The following is an 18942-nucleotide window of genomic DNA, read 5'->3' as shown; positions in this document are numbered from 1 at the left end:
GAGGAACATGGTACTCGTAAAATGTTGGACCAGTCCAATCATAAAAAAAGGGTGTTGTTATAACTTACAAACCTAAAACTATTAACTCTGGCCCCACCAGTTACAAAGCAAGCAAGTTTATATGATCAATATCAATATTTAATACTGGTGTAACTTTGGTGTAACTTTAGTAAAATCTATACGTTGAACACGGGTAACCACTATAACCATACCTGTAAATTACTCATTTCAAGCTGAGAACTGACTATTGCAGAGTTTGATGCACCAATCAGTCTTTGATGTACTAGGGTTGTAATCTGCAACAATATTGCACCATCAAAATTAAATAATTTTTAAATTGTAAACAAAATATTCTACGAAATAAGCAAAGGTAATTGTGTATCAAAACATACCATTACTCGCCGTACTCAATTTTGGAAACTTGTGGAAGAAGACATACTCGAGCCCTCGTGCAGTGCTCTGGTTACAAAAGCTTTTTCAGCTACAGCTATTCACCCAACTCTAAATGCTGTAATCAAATTGATATTTCAGAAGTTAATTTATAAGTCAGGATGACACTTGTGTTGAACTACTGTATTTACTTGCCTGATTCAGCAGAAAGGCCCCTTTATAGCAGTGAGAATTTTTTGGCACTCTTACACAAAGAGTGGATTTTGAATTGTGGCCTAGCTGAAGGAAGCTAGAAGTTTTAGTTGCGATGCAAGGTATCGCACAGTATAAGTACTCGTACTAGCAATATGATCAAGTTGTAAGTTCGTTCTATTGAGCGGCTTTGAAGCGTTTCATTCAATATTGAGAAGAGTGCGAATGAATTACTTTGAGGTCACAATGACTTTCCGATTAGTTCCCTCATAACTGCAATTTACAAACAGCCGAGGCAATTGTAAATTGCAAGGTAAAATAATAATTGAGTAGTATGATCTGTATTAGTATGGAAAATCCTTACATCAAGAAGTTGGTGTAAGAACTAAATTCACGAAAAAAAGACTTGGCAATAAGACAGCCAAAAGATTGTAATATTTTAATTCTTTTTAAAACGTCTTTTAGGCTTTTTGACTGAGCGGTTAATTTGCTTGCCAGAACCACTTTGAAAGAAACTTAATACGCACAAGTGTCCGCCAAGCTCAAATTGTTCTGGAAAAGAAAAAATTATGTAATCATTGATTATTATATAAATATTAAATGTTAAACGTACGTTCAAAAAGTTTTGCAGGCACTACAGTTCCTTCGTTTCTAATGAAATTTATAAAATTAACATACGTGCTATAATGGTTGGACGTATTATTAATTATATCCATGTTGGCGATGACAAACAATTTGCATTTTGCTCGTGTCAATGCCACATTCATTCTTCTTAAGTCTGACACAAATCCTGTGTAATAAAAAGTAAAAACAAGTTTTTAACCACATTAAATTTTCTTTTTAACGTTACCATAGCTCAGCTCTCTTTCCTCCAAAATATACATGATTTATAGGTTTTTCTAGTCAAGTGGACACTATACGAGGCAAAAAAATACTCACCGTTTGATCCAGGTTCTTCCAAGTTGGACCTTACGAAAGAAACAATGATTATATCTTTTTCTTTGCCTTGAAAAAAATCAACATTGGCCACCTCGGTCTTGAAAAGTTTTTTCTTCGAAATCTGACCTTTGTCCAAAGACATCAGTTGGCGCAGCAAACATCTTTGGCCATCGTACGGGGTAATAACGCCGATCTGTTCTGGCTCAACATTGTGGGCTAATATAAGTTTAAGGAGCTTTACAACGACGTTGGCTTCCTCGGTGTTGTAGAAGGAATGGCCGATTGGCTCTTCAATATCATCAACATTGATGAAAACGATTGGGCTATCACGGTAACCAAGGAACTTTAGCCAATTGAATGGCATTAAGCGGTCAACCGTCTGAACCCCATTTTGTATTTTGCCGTGATAAAAAGTTTTGCAGGGAAATTTAGCTATGACAGGAGCCATGCGGTACTGCAAATTAAGCAGGGTTGTTTTAACATTTTTTTGCTTCATTAATCGCTCCATTAATGAGATTTCAAGACCAGCCGCTATGGCATCACTGGAAAGTACAATAGCGCCGAGCTGTTCAGGATCTCCAGAGAGTATCAATTTCTTGGCGCCATGCCAAATGATTGGCACCATACACTCTGGCTCCGTAGCTTGAGCCGCATCATCGATTAGCACAACATCATACTTTACATTTTTTAAATCGTTTGACCCAGCTGTCAAACATGTACAACATACAACTGAAACATCTTTAATCAAATCATCTTTTGTCTTCGAAAATTCTTTTCTGTTGAACAAATAAAAATAAGCGTTAATAAATTGAAATTTTTTAAAATGTCTTTTGTACTTACTCATATTGTTCATATGCTTTTGGTGTCATGTTTTTTTCAAAATAATTTTCGTAATTTTGTCGCAGTTTTTCATTATTATGAAATATCTGCTCTGTTAGACTCAACCGCTTGAGGGGTGAGTCTAATCTTGTGGCCCGCACTGAAAAATATCTTATCAGATTGATTTTGGCCTCGTCTAATTTTTGGGCCAATAAGTCGACTCCAGTATTACACGGAGCACATACTAGTATCTTTATTTGAGGTGACTGCTTTATAAGATTGTAAATTATTGTTACAATAGTTTCCGTCTTTCCGGTACCCGGAGGTCCATGTATTATGCTAATGTCTTCCGTCATTGCCATCCTGATGGCTTCTAATTGAGAGACATTTAAAGTTTTGTTTGACAAAGTCTCGATTTTGTTTGCGTCAAAAGTGACGTTTGGTTTTACATATTTTTTATTGGGTTTCTTTTTATTCATAATACTATCCAACAAAAATTCAAACTTTTCATCCTTCACTTGGACTAATTTTTTCAGTGCAGAGATCTGCCTGTAAGAAAATTTTTTTATTTTTAACGAATGTAATTTAACTTAATCAAATTTCCAATTCAAAAAATTCTCTCCCTACCTTAAAAATAAAAATTTTGGGAAATTTGGTTCGATGGAATAGGGTTTGGTAATTTCGAGTTCTACTTCGCTCCCATCTTTCAATCGAATTTTAACTTCGCCATCGGCAGTATTGGATATGCTATCAACATAACAGTTTCTGATCCACGAATCATTGTTTTCTAATCGTACCACAAGCTCATCCCCTACACTCATTCGAAAGTAATTAGAATCGAATTTTTGGGGCACAAAGTAACCATAGAACCTATTACTAATAGATTTCGATAAATTATTAAAATATTCGCTAAATTATTTATCAACATATTTATGTGTACATGCTGGATGCTGATAGACCTGGGCAAGATAACACTTTGATTTGATTTTAATTTTTTTTTTCGCCCCAAATGATTTCGTTCCTTATTTTTAAATTTTGCGCTTCAAAAAATGTTTTATTATACTGACACCTATTGAAAAATCATATGATGCAAAGAGATTCATAACATTTTTTGTTTTTTTTTTTACTCAAAAAATCATGTTCTAAAATTTTTGTATCAAGAAATCTCGCACAGACTAACAGGTGAAGAAGATGCTGGTGTACAAGATACTTACTTTGATCCAGCTTGCTTCTCCCACCGAATACTCAATTTTTTCATTCGGGAGGTCTTAGCATAAGCCTCGTTACATTCCATTTCTGCCAGGATAATGTCTTTAAAGATAGATTCGTACTCAATCTTACTTTGAAATGTCGATGGAATCTTTTTTAAAAGTACTTCAATTGAATACTACGCTTGGTATACAAGATGGTTGTCTTTTAAAATGAAACTATAATTTTTGCATGAGAAATAATAACTACATTTTGCTTTCATACCGACTTATTTGGGTTCCACCAACATTGCCTCCTTCTCAAATAGCCTGGTGAAGTGTCGTCCTCCTGACCATCACTGCCAGAATCCTCTAGAGGGATAGTGTTCGTTACCGGGACCTCCATCCTTGCCTGTACACATATATAGGAACATAGGAATTTATAGGTTAGAACTCAAATTTTCAAACACCGCGTCTCGGCACCGGCAAGCTCGGCGCTGGACAGAGCGTTAACGTTAACCCGTCGTTTTTTATAAACATATAGGTGCAATCAACCTGATGCATACATATACTTAACTGCTTAAGATATACACGCAAGTACGCAACAATGCCAGCTTCTTGATGGAGCAAATTTTAAAAATTATCTCAAGTATTTTCAATTCGTGGAACTAATATATACGCACGATGCAATAATATATAAACTCACGACTTGCTGACTTTGTCTTAAGTCTTAACCATATAAGTACATTTACACTTAGCGTATCAAAAAGCAGATTTATACTGAACCGCAGCCCAACTGAATTTTGGGTTCGAACCAGTTCGAAGCAATTATATATATATGTATATATACACGGTATACTTACAGCCAGGGGCGCCAGAGAGGGAGGGAGGGAGGGGAGGTTGAAAACTTCTTTTCTCCTCGAGGCTGCTGCAGTTGATCGCTTATCAACGGAGTTTCGGGTCTCGGTGCACCAGAAGTAAGCTTTGACACTACACAAACACAATACGGTCCAAAAGAATATATTGTGTACTCTTGAAAATTTAGTCCGAGGAAAAGCTGCTAGCAGGTTTGGAAATCTTGAGATGATGATGATATACGTTGCTGGACTTGTGGGCAACTTGTGGCAACGAGACAAAGCAGAGAAACACAATTCCTTCCCTAAGTGAGTATAAGTATACCTGGTGCCAGTTGGTAAAGGAAGGTTAGTGTCCCAACTGCCACTGTTCGCTCAGTCGTTCGGTCGTTCTGCCGTGGGTGCCGCGCGGTGCCGCTCACCCGGAATTTCCGTTTGTACTCCGACCTCCAGAGTTTTAAGTCTCCGACCGAGAACAAATTTAACTATAACCATCTAATCATGTATAGAGTATCTATCAATTAAATTGACCAGTAAGTCATTATTTTCAATAATTGAAGTACTTGATTCACTTCAATTTTCACTTACTGTTTCCCACAACAGCAGCAACTACTTACTCTGTCAGCACTGATGCCTGTGTGGTGTTTTGTATCTTGGCGGGCTTCTTGAGCTTCTTCTAGGCTCAGCTGCATTGACAGTCGACTTTTACGTTATTATGGATCATGAAGTTGTAATGGAAAGTTATAAAATGAAGCCCTAGAGAACTACTTCTGTTGTTGTTTTTACTTCAACGTAAGGTGAGTAAGTACACCACATATTTGTATAACTTGTAGAATTTATGATATTGAGTAAAAAACACTGTATTTTTCAGTTCCTTACTATTTATTTCAACAACAGCGATCAGAACTACGCTGTCAAACCTGCTGCTCAGAGCACTGACGCCTGTGTGGTATTTTGTAAGTTGGAGGGCTTCTTCTAGGCTCAACTGATGTGACAGTAGACTTCAACATGGCAATCGATCATTACGTTATTGTGGAGGGTTATAAAATGAAACCGCAGAGAACTAGTCCTGTTGTCTTTACTTGAACATGAGGTGAGTACATACATCACATATTCACATAATTTATAAAATTCATAATATTGAGTAAAACCAAAGTCACAAGTGGTCAAGTAATTTTAAATGACATTAGTTTTCACTTGAGAAAAATCTCATTCTAGATTTATATCCAAACATATTTATCTAATTTTCGGCACTCGTAAGTCTACTTTATAAAGAAAAGTAAACGATTTAAGTAACTAATTTACAATGTACTTGCGAGTAAAAGGCAACTTACCGTTACATCTAGTTGTTGGATATATTTTTTGTGATTTTCTAGTTGTGTCTCAAATATACATACTTGCAAAAATGCTTACTGCAGCGCACTGCAGTTACGAAAACAATGACAATGCCACTAAATAATGGAACAAATCTGTATCTTTGACTCCTGTGTGCTTGCTAGAAATCTAGCCATTGGCTTTAATTACAGAATTTTAATGCTCGCATGAGCAAAGACAAATTAATTTTGGGTAGAGGTCCCTTTAAATTAAATAAACAATTTTTTGAAAATCAAACTTTTAATCCATCACAAATATACATACCTCTATGGGGAAATTCATAAACATAAACGAACTTTTTATGAGACAAGTTCTGGTTTGCAATAAAAGCTAATTAATGTTATTTGTACAATTACTTTATGTGTGTATCACTTTTTTGATCGACATAAAAGTCTCAAAAATCAACAATACAATCATACTCGGTATATTTAAGCTGTTAAATATCGAGAGTAGAGAAATTTCTTGTGATTAACAAAAGAAGCTGGTAATCGTCAGGATAGTGATAGCCGAATTATTATGTACAGATATAACCACTTATACTTCGTTACAAGTCACACTCGTTAGACCCCAATCTTGGCGTACAAGAGCTTGTGCACGTACATTTTGCCCAAGTCACTCTCTCTTTTACCCTACTTTGAAAAACAATGTGTAAAAAGTTTCTAGCTAACACACGGTAATGGTAGGTGATCGTTATTCATGTTAACTTTAATTTCTTTATAACGAAAAATTTCTCTTGAAATAATTTTTCAGTAAACGTATAACGAGCTTGTTGAGATGAAAAAAAAAAAAAAAAAAATTTAACGTGTGAGAAAAAAGAAAAATCGGCCTCCCCTTCGCTTTATCTCATACAATTCCAATCACATTTCACCTAAGCATCGATTACATCTCGAAACGTATTAAGCATCGCGCCGCATCTCTTTTCGTTTTTTATCAGCATCTCGACGCAGCATTACCCACTGCAGGGACACACTCGCGTATGGTACATCCCAGCGCAATCGGAAGATAATTCGAGGCTTCGCATGATATAACACAGTAGGCTCATTAGCATAAAAAAAAAAAAAAAAAATGCTTTCCCGACTTATCGCACACTCCCATCCGACAGCAACGAGTTGCCGCGCGTGTGTATCATATGTGCACCTGAGAGATCTTGCCTACATGTAGGTACATACACGCAGTCTATAAATGCATATTCGATGAATAGAAAAGGAAAGCGAACGGAACAAACGAGGCGAGCAGTGGTATACGTTGGTACCGAGTGTGTAGTATTACAGTATTAATAGTGTACCGATCCTACTCGTCGACATTACGCAACTCGCGCATGCAACCATGAGCCCGTGACAAAGTCCCACACACGTGCAATGTACCACATAAGTACTGTGTACACATGCAACAATATATATACATGTATGGCATGCATGTACTTCCGCAGAGAAGCGGCATCGGCGCGTATACGTTTACGAAAAAAAAAAGGAAGGAGGAAAAAAAAAAAAAAAAATCGGCCGCAGATACGCGAAGATCTGCAGGTCTCGCGCCCCGCGGTGTTACTTCATCATCCGCTGTTTTATATTGTAAGCCGATATCTGCGAGGCCCCCCGAGCTGTGGCCTCCGCGTTGCGAGACTCTCTCGCATTGATCCAGTTTTTTGTACACTCTCCCGCATCGACTTCCTCCGACCGGGTGCCGTTATGCGCGTTTCCACTCGGCGGTGTGTACACGCGTGTGGGAACTCGCGGGGAGGGAGAGAGAGAGAGAGCGAAAAATTTTTACTTTTATAAAACCAAGCGGTCAATTACACGCTTTGGGGACTTTTTTTTTCCCCCGCAAAAATTTACGATCGACAGCTCTCGGGGCTGTTTGCGCGGGGCCAGGCATTTCGAGTCTTTGATGAACGGCTTCATCGACACGCGTGCTAATAAAACTTTATCGCCCTGTTTTCTCTCCCTTGCAACTTTTTCGAAATGCAAAAAGTTGGCATCGGATTTTACGATACGGCCACATTTTTGCAAGTACAGAGATTTTGATTGAATTATTCTCACGGGAAAAGTATAGACTCGTGGTTTGGGGAAAGATGAAGATGAAGAAATTAAAAAATCCATCGTTAGCTTATGAAAAAGAAATAATTTACTACATGAATCATCACAAAGACCAAGAACGAGTGCCTTGTTGTGACTTGACTCTTTACATAAACATTTTGTTGAACATCTTAGTGGGCAACCATTGTATCTGTTACAAAATTTTCTAACAAATTGAATGCAAAAAATGGTGCATTTTCCATTGTCGTCATTCTACTTCTCCACCATTCGACGTCGTTACATGTAGACCGAGTTTTTACACTTTTCCTATAGAAATGAAACCAGTTCTGCAGAGAAATCGTCCCAATGAATTTTTTTATTTAATTTGTAAACTGACTGTACTAGGTATCAGCTGGTGACAGCGATATCGCTGAGAGCACGGCAGCAGCCTGATTATCGCACAACAATAACGGAGCAAAATAACACAAATGTCAATTTATGTTCCTTACAACGAATCATAATTGATTGTGTACAATAAAATATTGGCTTTACCTTTAGGTCGTCGAAAATTTAAGGGAAGATTTGAAGATAATTTACGCAAACTCCAGTCAATTTAATTGTCGGTTAACAATAATAATAGTATCAAGTGGTAAACAGACTCGTAAAAACTCTTTAAAACATTACCATGTGAGTAAGCGTAGAAGGTTTCTGTCACAGTTTTTCAAACGTTATAAAGTATTTAGTATATAATATTGCGTTGATTAAAATAAAATGAAACACCTTTTACCCTGAAAATTGAAATCCTTGACAAAATTAAAATTGTACCTCATGCTATTAATTTATTATTACAGACATTCCAATTATCAGAATACATGCATGTCGACGAATGATTTTTTTGTCCCCACATTGAAAAATATTTTATTTTTCTTAACTAAATTTTTTTTGGAGTACTAAAGTAATTTTTCTCGTACCTACTTGAAATCCTTAAATCTTCAGCTTTTCAACAACATGTACTGAAATAACGCGCATACGCGTCGCGCACAATATAGACTGACTGTGAGAGATAAGTACGCACACAAGCACACCCATTGAGCATATTTCTCTTTCTCTCGTTCTCAGCCCCAACTTTGTGTTTTCATTGATGGTGTCTACACCACCGCACCTCCTGTTCGCTGCGTCGTTTCTTGCGCACGCATATTTTTCTCGACTAAACTGTATATTGTTGCAGTAGGTATATTTCTTTATTGAAGCGAAAAGTCAGTGGTCGCTGCTAATCCAAATTATTAATTCGTACCACATCCCTTTCATTTCACCGTATTGTCCTTTCAACTTTCGTATTTTGCCGCACGTTTTTCTGTAGCCGCACAGTTTCAACAGCTGTCGCGTGGCGGATCCCCGTTTAAGCTGCGCAGCGATTTCGTACTTTATACAGATTATAAAATAAATCATTCGTTTTGGTCCACTACTGCCGTAGGTGTTGGAAAGGAAATAGAAAATGCCATAGGATGAAATTTTTCCAAAAAATCCATCACCAGTGGTACCTTTTTTATAAGCGGTGAAAGTATATGTTGCAAGTGGCGAAAATCGAGTGTAGTTAGTATATAAGAGAGTTTCGGTTGTTGGAGCGTCGGGGTGGTCCGGTGCTTCTCAGGAACTTCTAGGGAATACCTGTGATGGCCTGGTCGAGAGTTGACAGCTGCCTCAAACGCAAGGCAACTGTGCATTGCGTTTACGCTAGCGGACAATGCATCCATTGCATCGTTTCGAATCGTCGCCCTGTACTTCATCGCCGACATGGCGCACGTACACACACGGGTACCTTACCTCTCGTTACAATACACGAGAAATCTCTCGCCGACCATCCAGTACTCTGTTGCTGTATTCAGATCTGGATTATCGCGCACCTCTCTGTCACTTCGTCAAGTCGACAAGCGTCCCGCCATGGGACAAGGAGGTGTTATTACGGCACGGGTTGATAATCGGCCGGGTCGGATCGGGGATTCCCTAGGAGGAATGTCGCTTGAAGGTCACTTCAAGCACTACTGTAGAAGCGGCCGTGACCACCCTTTTTGCCCTTTTTTTTATTATTTTGCAATTATCTAACAGTGCAAAGTATTTCAATTATATAAGCAACCCGCGTGTTTATTAAAAATTCAGCCATAAAAGTGGAGTCAATGTTTTTTTTATGTAATTCCAAAGAACATGTTACATGCTACAAACAAATGTTTTACTCGGCCGTGCATGTGTATAATAATTATGACCACAGCAATAAAACAATCGAACAGTTTATATCTGTTCGTCAATATATTTTATTTCCAACCGAGCAATAAATCGACTAGTTGGAGACAAACAAAGATCACAGCCGCGTTTAGCTTTTCTCATGGAAAGAAACTAAGTGTGCGCGCATCCGCAAGTGAATGCTCGATCGAGTGATTAGTGCTGTGGGAGAAAGAGACGGAACGAGAGGAGGGAGAGAACGATTTTTTTTTCCTCTTGGAAGAAGAAAGGATTCTGGCCAATGCTGCGACCTTTAATTAACTTTGCAAGGGGGGTTGCTCCTCCCGTCGCATAACGATTGTTTGTTGTCCTATCTGCCTATACTACTGCTACTTCTATCTCCCTAACTTTTTTTTTTTTTTTTGTCTCTTTATCCGATCTAATTGATTCGCTTCTTTTTGATGTGCGATTGACCATTGCCGCGGCGTTTAATTGGAGCTGTGTGCGAGATAGTTTATTCGTTAGCCGAGTTGTTGCTCTTTTGTTCGGTTGCTGGTGCACTATTTATCATTGTCTTTCCTCGGTGAGCAGGGAGAAAATTTTTTTTTAATCAACTGGTGCTATGAATCAATACTTTAAAGCATTAAGTATCGATAAATAAGTACACATTTTTATCGAATCTATTTTTAAATTAAAAAAAAAATTTAGAACAATAAAAAATATATTTTTTAAACTTTTCGTTTACTTTATTTAATTTTTTTTTTTTTTTTTTTTTTTTTACATGGTAATTGCATTAATTAACTAAAATATAATTCGAGTTTGTAAAAAAATTGATGATGCAATCATTTGAAATTATGTTGAAGTGTAGTACTTGTCATCGTAAACAATCAATGACAGTTTTATGAAGATAAGATATAGTTTTTTAATGTATATTTAAAAAAAAACAAACAACGTATTTAATTAATAACTTCAACTCGGTTGCACCAATGTTAACAATATTAAACAATGAAAACAAGTATTTTTTTTTATTCTCAAATCCAAAATTTTTCACGACTCATTGTATTTAATAAATATTAACGAGAACATTTTGCTTATAATTTTTATGCTCTGAATATCTTAAGATTACTTCAATAGTACATAATTCATAAAAACATATCGATTTGACATGGTACAGTAGATGTACCTTAAAAATCATCTAGTGAATTTAATGTCAGTATAATTTATAAACTAATACTTACGCTGTTTTGTATGTGGTATGCCAAATAAAACATTTTTTAAGTTTAGGAAATGACCCCTTGATAAAAAGTTGATTGAATTGTAAAAGTAAAGATGTTGAAGACAAATAATGTTCAACTGATGTTTGAAGTTCACAAACGTTTAATTTAAAAAAAAAAAAATTGTGTGTGTGTGTATGCATGAGCGTGCATGTACATAGTGTGAAATACTTAAGTATTCGATCAATTTTTAATCACGAATTTTGTTTTAAAAATTTAAAATCAAAATATTACATTACATTTGCATGTCATACTGATCATGTAACACTGTAATCAAATTTTTTATTCGTTTTTTTGTAACAATTTTGATTTTAATAACGATTTTTTTACTGGGCATTTTCATTTTAACACAAAAAATTACTTTAATTACATTAAATATTAACCGTATAATAGTGGTAGTAAGATATTAAAAAAATGCCTGTTCAATGGAACACTGAATACAATGTAACAAACCAGCTACTAAATTTAATAATATAAATAAAATAATAGTTTGTTAGGATATATCAGTGCCCTCCGGTGAATTTGGAAATTCAAAGTGATCAGTGACTCGTTGGGGGCGAAATGTGAGAAAATAAATAAATACAAGTAAAGTGTATTTAAATTTTCTTGCGTTAATTTATTAATGCACAACGTTTCGCTGACAATACGCGTCAGCCTCATCAGGCGCAGGTACGCGAGAATTCGTAAGTTTGGTTGACTTACTCGTCACCTGTCGTGCTATCGACTGACAATCACTGATCACTTTGAATTTCCAAATAAAATAATACTTAATAACAACAATATCACTTTTTGATAAATGAAAAAAATCTGTTCTGTTGATACAAAGACATATGAGAAATAAAGACTGCACATTCCAATGTACTGCACTTATAAGCTCAGGGAGAAAGAGTTTCGGGACATATACGTGTAAGTACGTGTGAGTGTGTTCATATACTTATGTTAAGCAGCACTGTGCAAGAGAGATGGATTCTCCCTTTCTCCCCCTCGTTGCTCTTTCTACCAGACCCTGAACTGGAAAATAATTTGTTCCCCGCGAAATTCAAATGCTTAAACTAAGTACTTCCTGTAAAACGAAATCCACAATTTTAAAAACAATATTTATAAATTAGCTAAGTGCTTTTTTGAGTCACAGACGTTATTGTAAAATCGTTGTTCAAATTGATACTTATATTTTAATGTTATAAGTAAATACCTGCATTTGAATTTCCCGGGGAACGAATTATTTTACGGTTGGTGTACATTGGAATGACCTGTATACATTTTTTAATGTCTATGTGTTAATACATAAAGACTGCATCTATACTATCATGATTTCTTACTTTCTTAAATATCTCGTACATACCGATGGAACTGATGAATACTGTTCAATTGTTCAGAGATAAAAAAAACGTGTGTAGCAGTCGATGGTCACCAAGAGTCGACTGGAGGTCAGAAAACAGCGTGTTAGATACGCACAGCCCAAATTTTGATAGTAGTGAGAAAAAGCAAATATAACATCTAATTGTTTTCTGGCTCTTACAATAAAAAAAATAAATAAATAAAATTAAATAAAATTTTAAAAAATAAAACTTGTATGGTGGTATAACAGAAGATAACAGTAGCAGCAACAGGAGAATGAAAAAAAAAATGTCCTTTTTTGGACGCTCGTTCCTTAGGCGTAAATATAAGTGCTGACATATCCCACAATGCTCGGCGACAAAAGAGCGTCTCAATCGAAAATTTACATGTGAACGCCGCTGCTAAAGCCGACGTTTTTTTTCCCCCTTCTCTTATGTGCTTCCTTACGTGGTGTCACCATGCGTGGAGTACCCCAGTATCCCACAGTAGCTCACACAGAAGGATTATATACAGTTACGAGGAGGAAGGAGGGGAGAGGATTCCCCCAATCCCGACCTTGGAGCACGAGGAAATAAAGGAGTGTAGTGAACGAGCAAGTTTGAATATTAATGCCCGGGCCTTGCTTTTGATTCAGGACAAGACCTTTTTTTTTTTTTTTTTTTTTTTTAGTCATCGGTAGCGAAAGGAGAAAGAGGGGAAAGAGAGTATTCGGGACAGGGTTTTGTTCGGCGGTGGTCCCGATGGTACAGCTTCGGCACATCGAGGATAATTTGAATTTCTTCGACGCATTAGCAGTCGAATATTTACGTAAAAGTGTCGGGAATCGGTATAAATTTATCTACCCGATGAGACGGTAATTCTTTGAAAATGCAGTCAAGATATATATATATATATACATATCCATGTGTAGATCCACGTGCTGTGTGTACATCTACGATCGTAATTCATTCGGCTCCCATAAATTTTATCAGCGCTATCGATTTGCTGATCGGTGCTGACACTTGTTTAATTTTGAAGAGGATTTTATTATTTCAGCCGACACTTTTTACTACAGTAGATATATAGGTTTGAATTGAAATACCTTGTTTCTTGTTCTTCTTACCTATTATAGATATCGAGTTTCGATACAATGAAAATAGTAAGGTTTTCGAAAATCGTAGGAGATGCATCTTAGAAAATACATCGAGTTTATAAATCCAACGAATCGATCGCACATGGTCCGCGGGAATCATATGGATGAATAATTTAAATGGGAGGAAGTGTCGATTAATATGCCTTTTCGTGGGTGCCATGAGCAAGACAGAAATGGGAGATTCTAGAGATTAACAAAGTTTGAACTCTTCTTTCTAAAATCTGTGGCAGAAAAAATTTGAATTAATTATTATACAAATTTGTTTTCTTTTAGAGTAGCTTTAACGACTTATCGATGTATTGAAATTTTTTTTAAGGAAGTGAGCAAAATAATGCAAATATAGACACTATATTACGCACAAAAAACCAAATGTTAAACCTTTAAGAGGTTTTAGTGAAAAATAATAATGTTAGATAACGCTGAAACCAAAATTGCGTTTGTTTTTTAAGAACATTTTATGGGCGTCTATATTTTTTCAATATTTTTTCCAGACATATTTAAAAAAAAAAATATCAATTTAATTCCATAGTTCAACGTAACATGAGAGTCAGTAGAACACATAATTTTCTTTAAAATTTTCAGTGTTACCTACAATTTTTAATTTTTGCTGGCACCTTCTTAAATTGAACGTGAGTATTATTTCGTAAAAACATAAAAAAAGCAATGCAGTTGTCTCGGAAAAAAGATTGCCTTGAAATTGTCGGGAATAAAATCGGATTTGAAAGAAAAATAGATTTGTACATGATCTTCAAACACACATACATATGAGATAGTTTTTTAGTTTTGAAAATAAGCTTTATTAAGACCTTAAAGGCTTTTATAGCTACATATGAAATAACAAGCGAGCTGCAGACTAATAAAAATATTAATCATAAATTACGTGATCAGTCCTCCGACTCATTGCTCTATGTTATAGAAAATCCATTCGTAGTATCTGCAGCTTTTTCTTGAACTTGGCTTAGCTAAAGATTAACCCTGTATACCGAGCTGTGTACAGTTCTTAAAATTAATTGAAAAAAAAAAAAAAATTATTCAATACAACATTCAATTTCTCGAAAATCAAGATTTAAAAAAAAGGGCAAAAAGGGTGGTCAGGGTTGCTTCTACAGTAATGCTTGGAGCGAACTCTAAGCAACAATCCTTCATAGGGGTCCCCTGCGTGAGCCCACGCCGATCGTCAACCGCGCCGTTTTCCTCTTTGCTCCAAGGACGTTTGTCGAAGAACCAGAGAGGCATTTTCTTTACCCTGCCCTTACGTAGGACAAGATGCAGAATTATTTTTGCACGTCAGTGCTAACATTTGCTCAGTATCATTGACTTAACATCAGTATCAGTTTTTGCCCGTACGATGTGCCCATGCAGTGAACACACCGTCAAGGCGGTTAACAACATCACGGCCCGTCCGTAAGACGAGCAACGACATCGATATTTGGCTCGATCAACTCACAGCCGGGCTCTTCACTGGTTCCCCCCAGAAGTTCCTGAGAAGCACCGGACCACCCCGACGCTCCAACAACCGAAACTCTCTTATATACTAACTACACTCGACTTTCGCCACTTGCAACATATACTTTCACCGCTTATAAAAAAGGCACCACTGGTGATGGATTTTTTGGAAAAATTTCATCCTATGGCATTTTCTATTTCCTTTCCAACACCTATGGCAGTAGTACACCAAAATTAATAATTTATTTTATAATCTGTATAAAGTACGAAATCGCTGCGCAGCTTAAACGGGGATCCGCCACGCGACAGCTGTTGAAACTGTGCGGCTACAGAAAAACGCGCGGCAAAATACGAAGGTGATGTGAGCCTAAATTTCAAAATATTTAAATGAAAGGGATGTTAAAAGAAAGGTACAAACTCAAAATTGTTTGATTAATTGAATCGAATTTGTCACATATGTGAAATTACAGAAACTCAAGGCCTGTGAGCTGCGTTTGAAAGAAATATATGTGCGTGTGAGAAATATTCAAGATTTTTGATAACGTCAGCTTTGTGCTGGTTGATTAAAGAAATGCGAGGTCGCGTATGGAAGTTAAGGCCAGCGAGATAAACAAAAACGTTGTTGACTTTGATCTTTGATTAAGCAGTGACTTATGTTTGTAACACGAAAGATCAGTTTTTATGCTTTTCCTGAAGGACTAAAGTAAAAACTAAAAATATCTGAATCGTTACGTTTCTATAGTAATGTCGAAAGAAACTTTTTTTTTTACTAGATACATATTATAACAATATACGACTCCAGAAATATTGAAATAAAATGTTTAAAAATTTTATTTTATTCTGCAACATTTTTAAATACATTTAAAGGAATGGTCTTTGTTCATTGTATTTTTTCCATCAAAGGCATTTTTTTTTTTTTTTTTGTATTTTTCTTATCCCATCATGGATCATTTTTTTTCACTATCCTGAAATCTCTTTTTCTGGTACCCTGAAATGAAGTTAAAAAATTTTGTTAATATAAATTCTAACAGACATACACTCTATTGTTGTAGTGGTTCGAATTGTTATAATTTACTTAAAAGTAGCATGTCTTGCACGTTGTTGAGAGCAACAAAGAAAACATTCGAGAGAAAGAAAGAGAAAAAAAAAAAAAGCAACAAAGAAACGTATCAAGCAGCAAGTACATAAGGTACAAGAAGAAATGCGGAGGCTGCGCGCAGACTCCCCGTTTCCCGCAAGTTAGCGTGTGCAATATGCATCGCACGAAGTAGGTAAGTACATGTACGCCACATCGGGGATCTCTGGGCTTTTCTCGTTGTTGCCTCTGTACACTCGTTCATTTCACCAGCCAACGTATATATGTACAGCCAAGGATGTGTGTGTGTGTGTGAGTTTGCTTCCTCTTCTTCTTTCTTCTTATCCTTTGAATGTTGGGCTGGCTTTTTCACCTGTCCTGCTCAGCACAAGGAGCACGCGACGGGGCAATTGCACATGCACACGTGAGATTCAAAAAGTTGCTTCTCAGTGTTTGTATATTATGTATAAGTACCTATACGTGCGGTTAAGTAGCATAGGTATATATGAGGTACACACGAGAGATAGAGAGGGACGACGAGGAGAGTTTGCGCGTTCACGGTGCAGTGGATTACGAGTGCATACGTACAAGTTAAAAGTCCACAAAAAATCATCCGTTTTAATAGAGAAAAAAAAAACTAAAAGTTTGTTGTTGTTTTCGTGCTTTCAAGTCACCATTACTGTGAATTACCGATACGGCACATTTCTTTTAGATTATTATTTTAATATTGTTAGAAAAAATTTCCCAATTGTTCAGCAATATAGACTCTTTTCCACTATAGCTTCAAAGTACATCTTAATTGACGTGTAGCAGCTTTCCACGTGGATATCATAATTAAATGTGTCCTTTTTTACAAGTTTTATTTGACAGCTCAATGAAAGTATTTTGTAGTATACTTATTATACATCTTCCTCAACAAAAAGCTACGATTGTTAGGTGATTGAAGAACGATTTACTTTTGTTTCCCAAATAAAACAGTCTGAAAAATGTACTACGTCGAATTTTTGGGGTGAGCATCTCAATTTTTCAAATTTATTACGTATTGGTACGAAGAAAACAATTACAGTTGCTAGAGCGTAAAAAAAAAAAAAAACATCATAGCTCATGATTTTTCGTGGAGTTACTCATATACGCATTTTGGTATATAATATATAAGCAGGTGAAGAAAGTAGCAAAAGTCATGGGAAGGGTACAGAGGGAGACGCGCTCGGATAGGGCGATAATGCGACTGTTAGCACGCGGCCAAGTACTGTTACATTAATGTTAATGCCATGGCCCATTGATCCTGCAACGCCTATACCCATATGAATATACAAACGCGTGCTCTCCCATCCCGAGACACTGTTCGTACACTTTTTCTTTCTCTCCTTTTTCCTCTGTGTTGTTTGTTGTTGCGTTGCCTATGTATAATATACGTGTATATTCATAGTAGACAGTTTTCTTTTTCATGAAGAGTATGGGAATGAAACCGAGTGCGTTCGTGCCGATGCTGAGGTTTGTGATCGCCACGGACGAATGGACCAAGCTTGCACGCATCGGACACCTTCTTTGTAGGCCAAGCGTTGCGACACAACTTTTTTTTTTATTGTCCTCCCGACCAATCGAGCCGCAAGTTGCGACCACCTGTAAATAAATATGTTATAATCTCTCTCTCTCTCTCTTACTCTTTTCTCTACAGAGTTTTTTCTCTCCTATATATAGCTTGTTTGCATAATGAAAATATTGCGCGAATGACTTTTTACGCTGACGTTTATTGCGTGCTAATGGACATTAGGCTCCTATTTCTTTATTCATCGGCTTATTCATTTTCATTACATAAAACCATATGCGCGTTACCATTTTCTTTTTTTCTTTTTTTTTTTTTCCTTCGTACTTTTACATAATTATTTACTCAGACCTCGAAGAGATGAGGCAATGTGTTCTTCCAGCTTTTTCTCGCTGTTCCTGAAGAAAATTACCGTGCGAGTATTTACGGGGGAAAAAAAAATCAGAGCTAATAAAATTAGACATTTTTTAGTTGTTTTTTTTTTTTTTTTTTTTTTTTTGTAGAGCTGATCGACGAAGAGTAGTTTACATCAAACGTGGCGTAAAAAATTAAACGACTCTATTAAATGGATTACCGATGAAAATCATAAGTCGGGCCGTGCCTTCGGCCAACATCGGTATATTTTTTGCCCCCAAAATGATTACCCAATTATTTTGCCGTGTATAACATTTCTTATAACAATTTGCGGTTAATATACCCTCGTTCTCTTCTCCCGAGCCACACGGCGCATCAGACACACGAGAGTCTATACATCGTTTGTGTGCACATCGTGTGTATAGTATACACGTAAGAATCGCTTCTTTCTTCCTTTTCTCTCTCTCTCTCTCTCTCTCTCTCTCTCGTCCTTTTCGTATTTCTCCCCGCACGAATGAGGAGCCCCATGGAATGTAACGCGCACGTATATATATATGTATAGGAGCCCGGGCAACCTGTCGGACGTGTACAACGCAAGTACAACATACACTAGCTTTCTCGCTCCTCTTCGCCCTTTTGCCTTCCCTCCTTTTGCTCCGTGTATATTTTATTTATACTCTGTTATAAATTTCTTGCTTCAAATCTCGGCGTTTCGCCATTTTTACTGCTTTATTATATACATTACTTGTAGACTCGTGTTTGATTCTCATGCGCGTCGTTGGAACAGGTTGCC

General features: G+C 36.6%; 2 protein-coding genes across 2 annotated transcripts in view; one reads left to right on the top strand and one right to left on the bottom strand.

Annotated features, from left to right (window-relative positions):
* Positions 1–228: 228 nt before the first annotated feature.
* Positions 229–3933, bottom strand: LOC149374979 (uncharacterized). The gene is made up of 8 exons (XM_089590773.1): positions 3837–3933; positions 3555–3651; positions 2968–3210; positions 2825–2889; positions 2467–2713; positions 1522–2297; positions 1196–1372; positions 229–296 (listed from the first exon to the last, which is right to left on the bottom strand). The coding sequence occupies exons 1-8, from the start codon at positions 3931–3933 to the stop codon at positions 229–231; spliced, it is 1770 nt and encodes a 589-aa protein (XP_089446899.1).
* A 680-nt stretch (positions 3934–4613) lies between these two features.
* Ser (protein serrate) overlaps positions 4614–18942 on the top strand; it is a 129364-nt gene continuing 115035 nt past the window's right edge. The window contains exons 1-2 of the mRNA XM_089590772.1: positions 4614–4690; positions 5441–5474. Coding sequence (XP_089446898.1) covers positions 4614–4690; positions 5441–5474 — 111 coding nt within the window. The remainder of the gene's footprint in view (positions 4691–5440; positions 5475–18942) is intronic.

Source organism: Copidosoma floridanum, unplaced genomic scaffold, assembly GCF_036245765.1.
Source record: "Copidosoma floridanum isolate Cflo_tuat_1 unplaced genomic scaffold, Cflo_Japanese_pri ptg000013l, whole genome shotgun sequence".
NCBI lineage: Eukaryota > Metazoa > Arthropoda > Insecta > Hymenoptera > Encyrtidae > Copidosoma > Copidosoma floridanum.
Note: the sequence above shows the minus strand (reverse complement) of the source record. Positions and strands in the feature narration are given on the sequence as shown.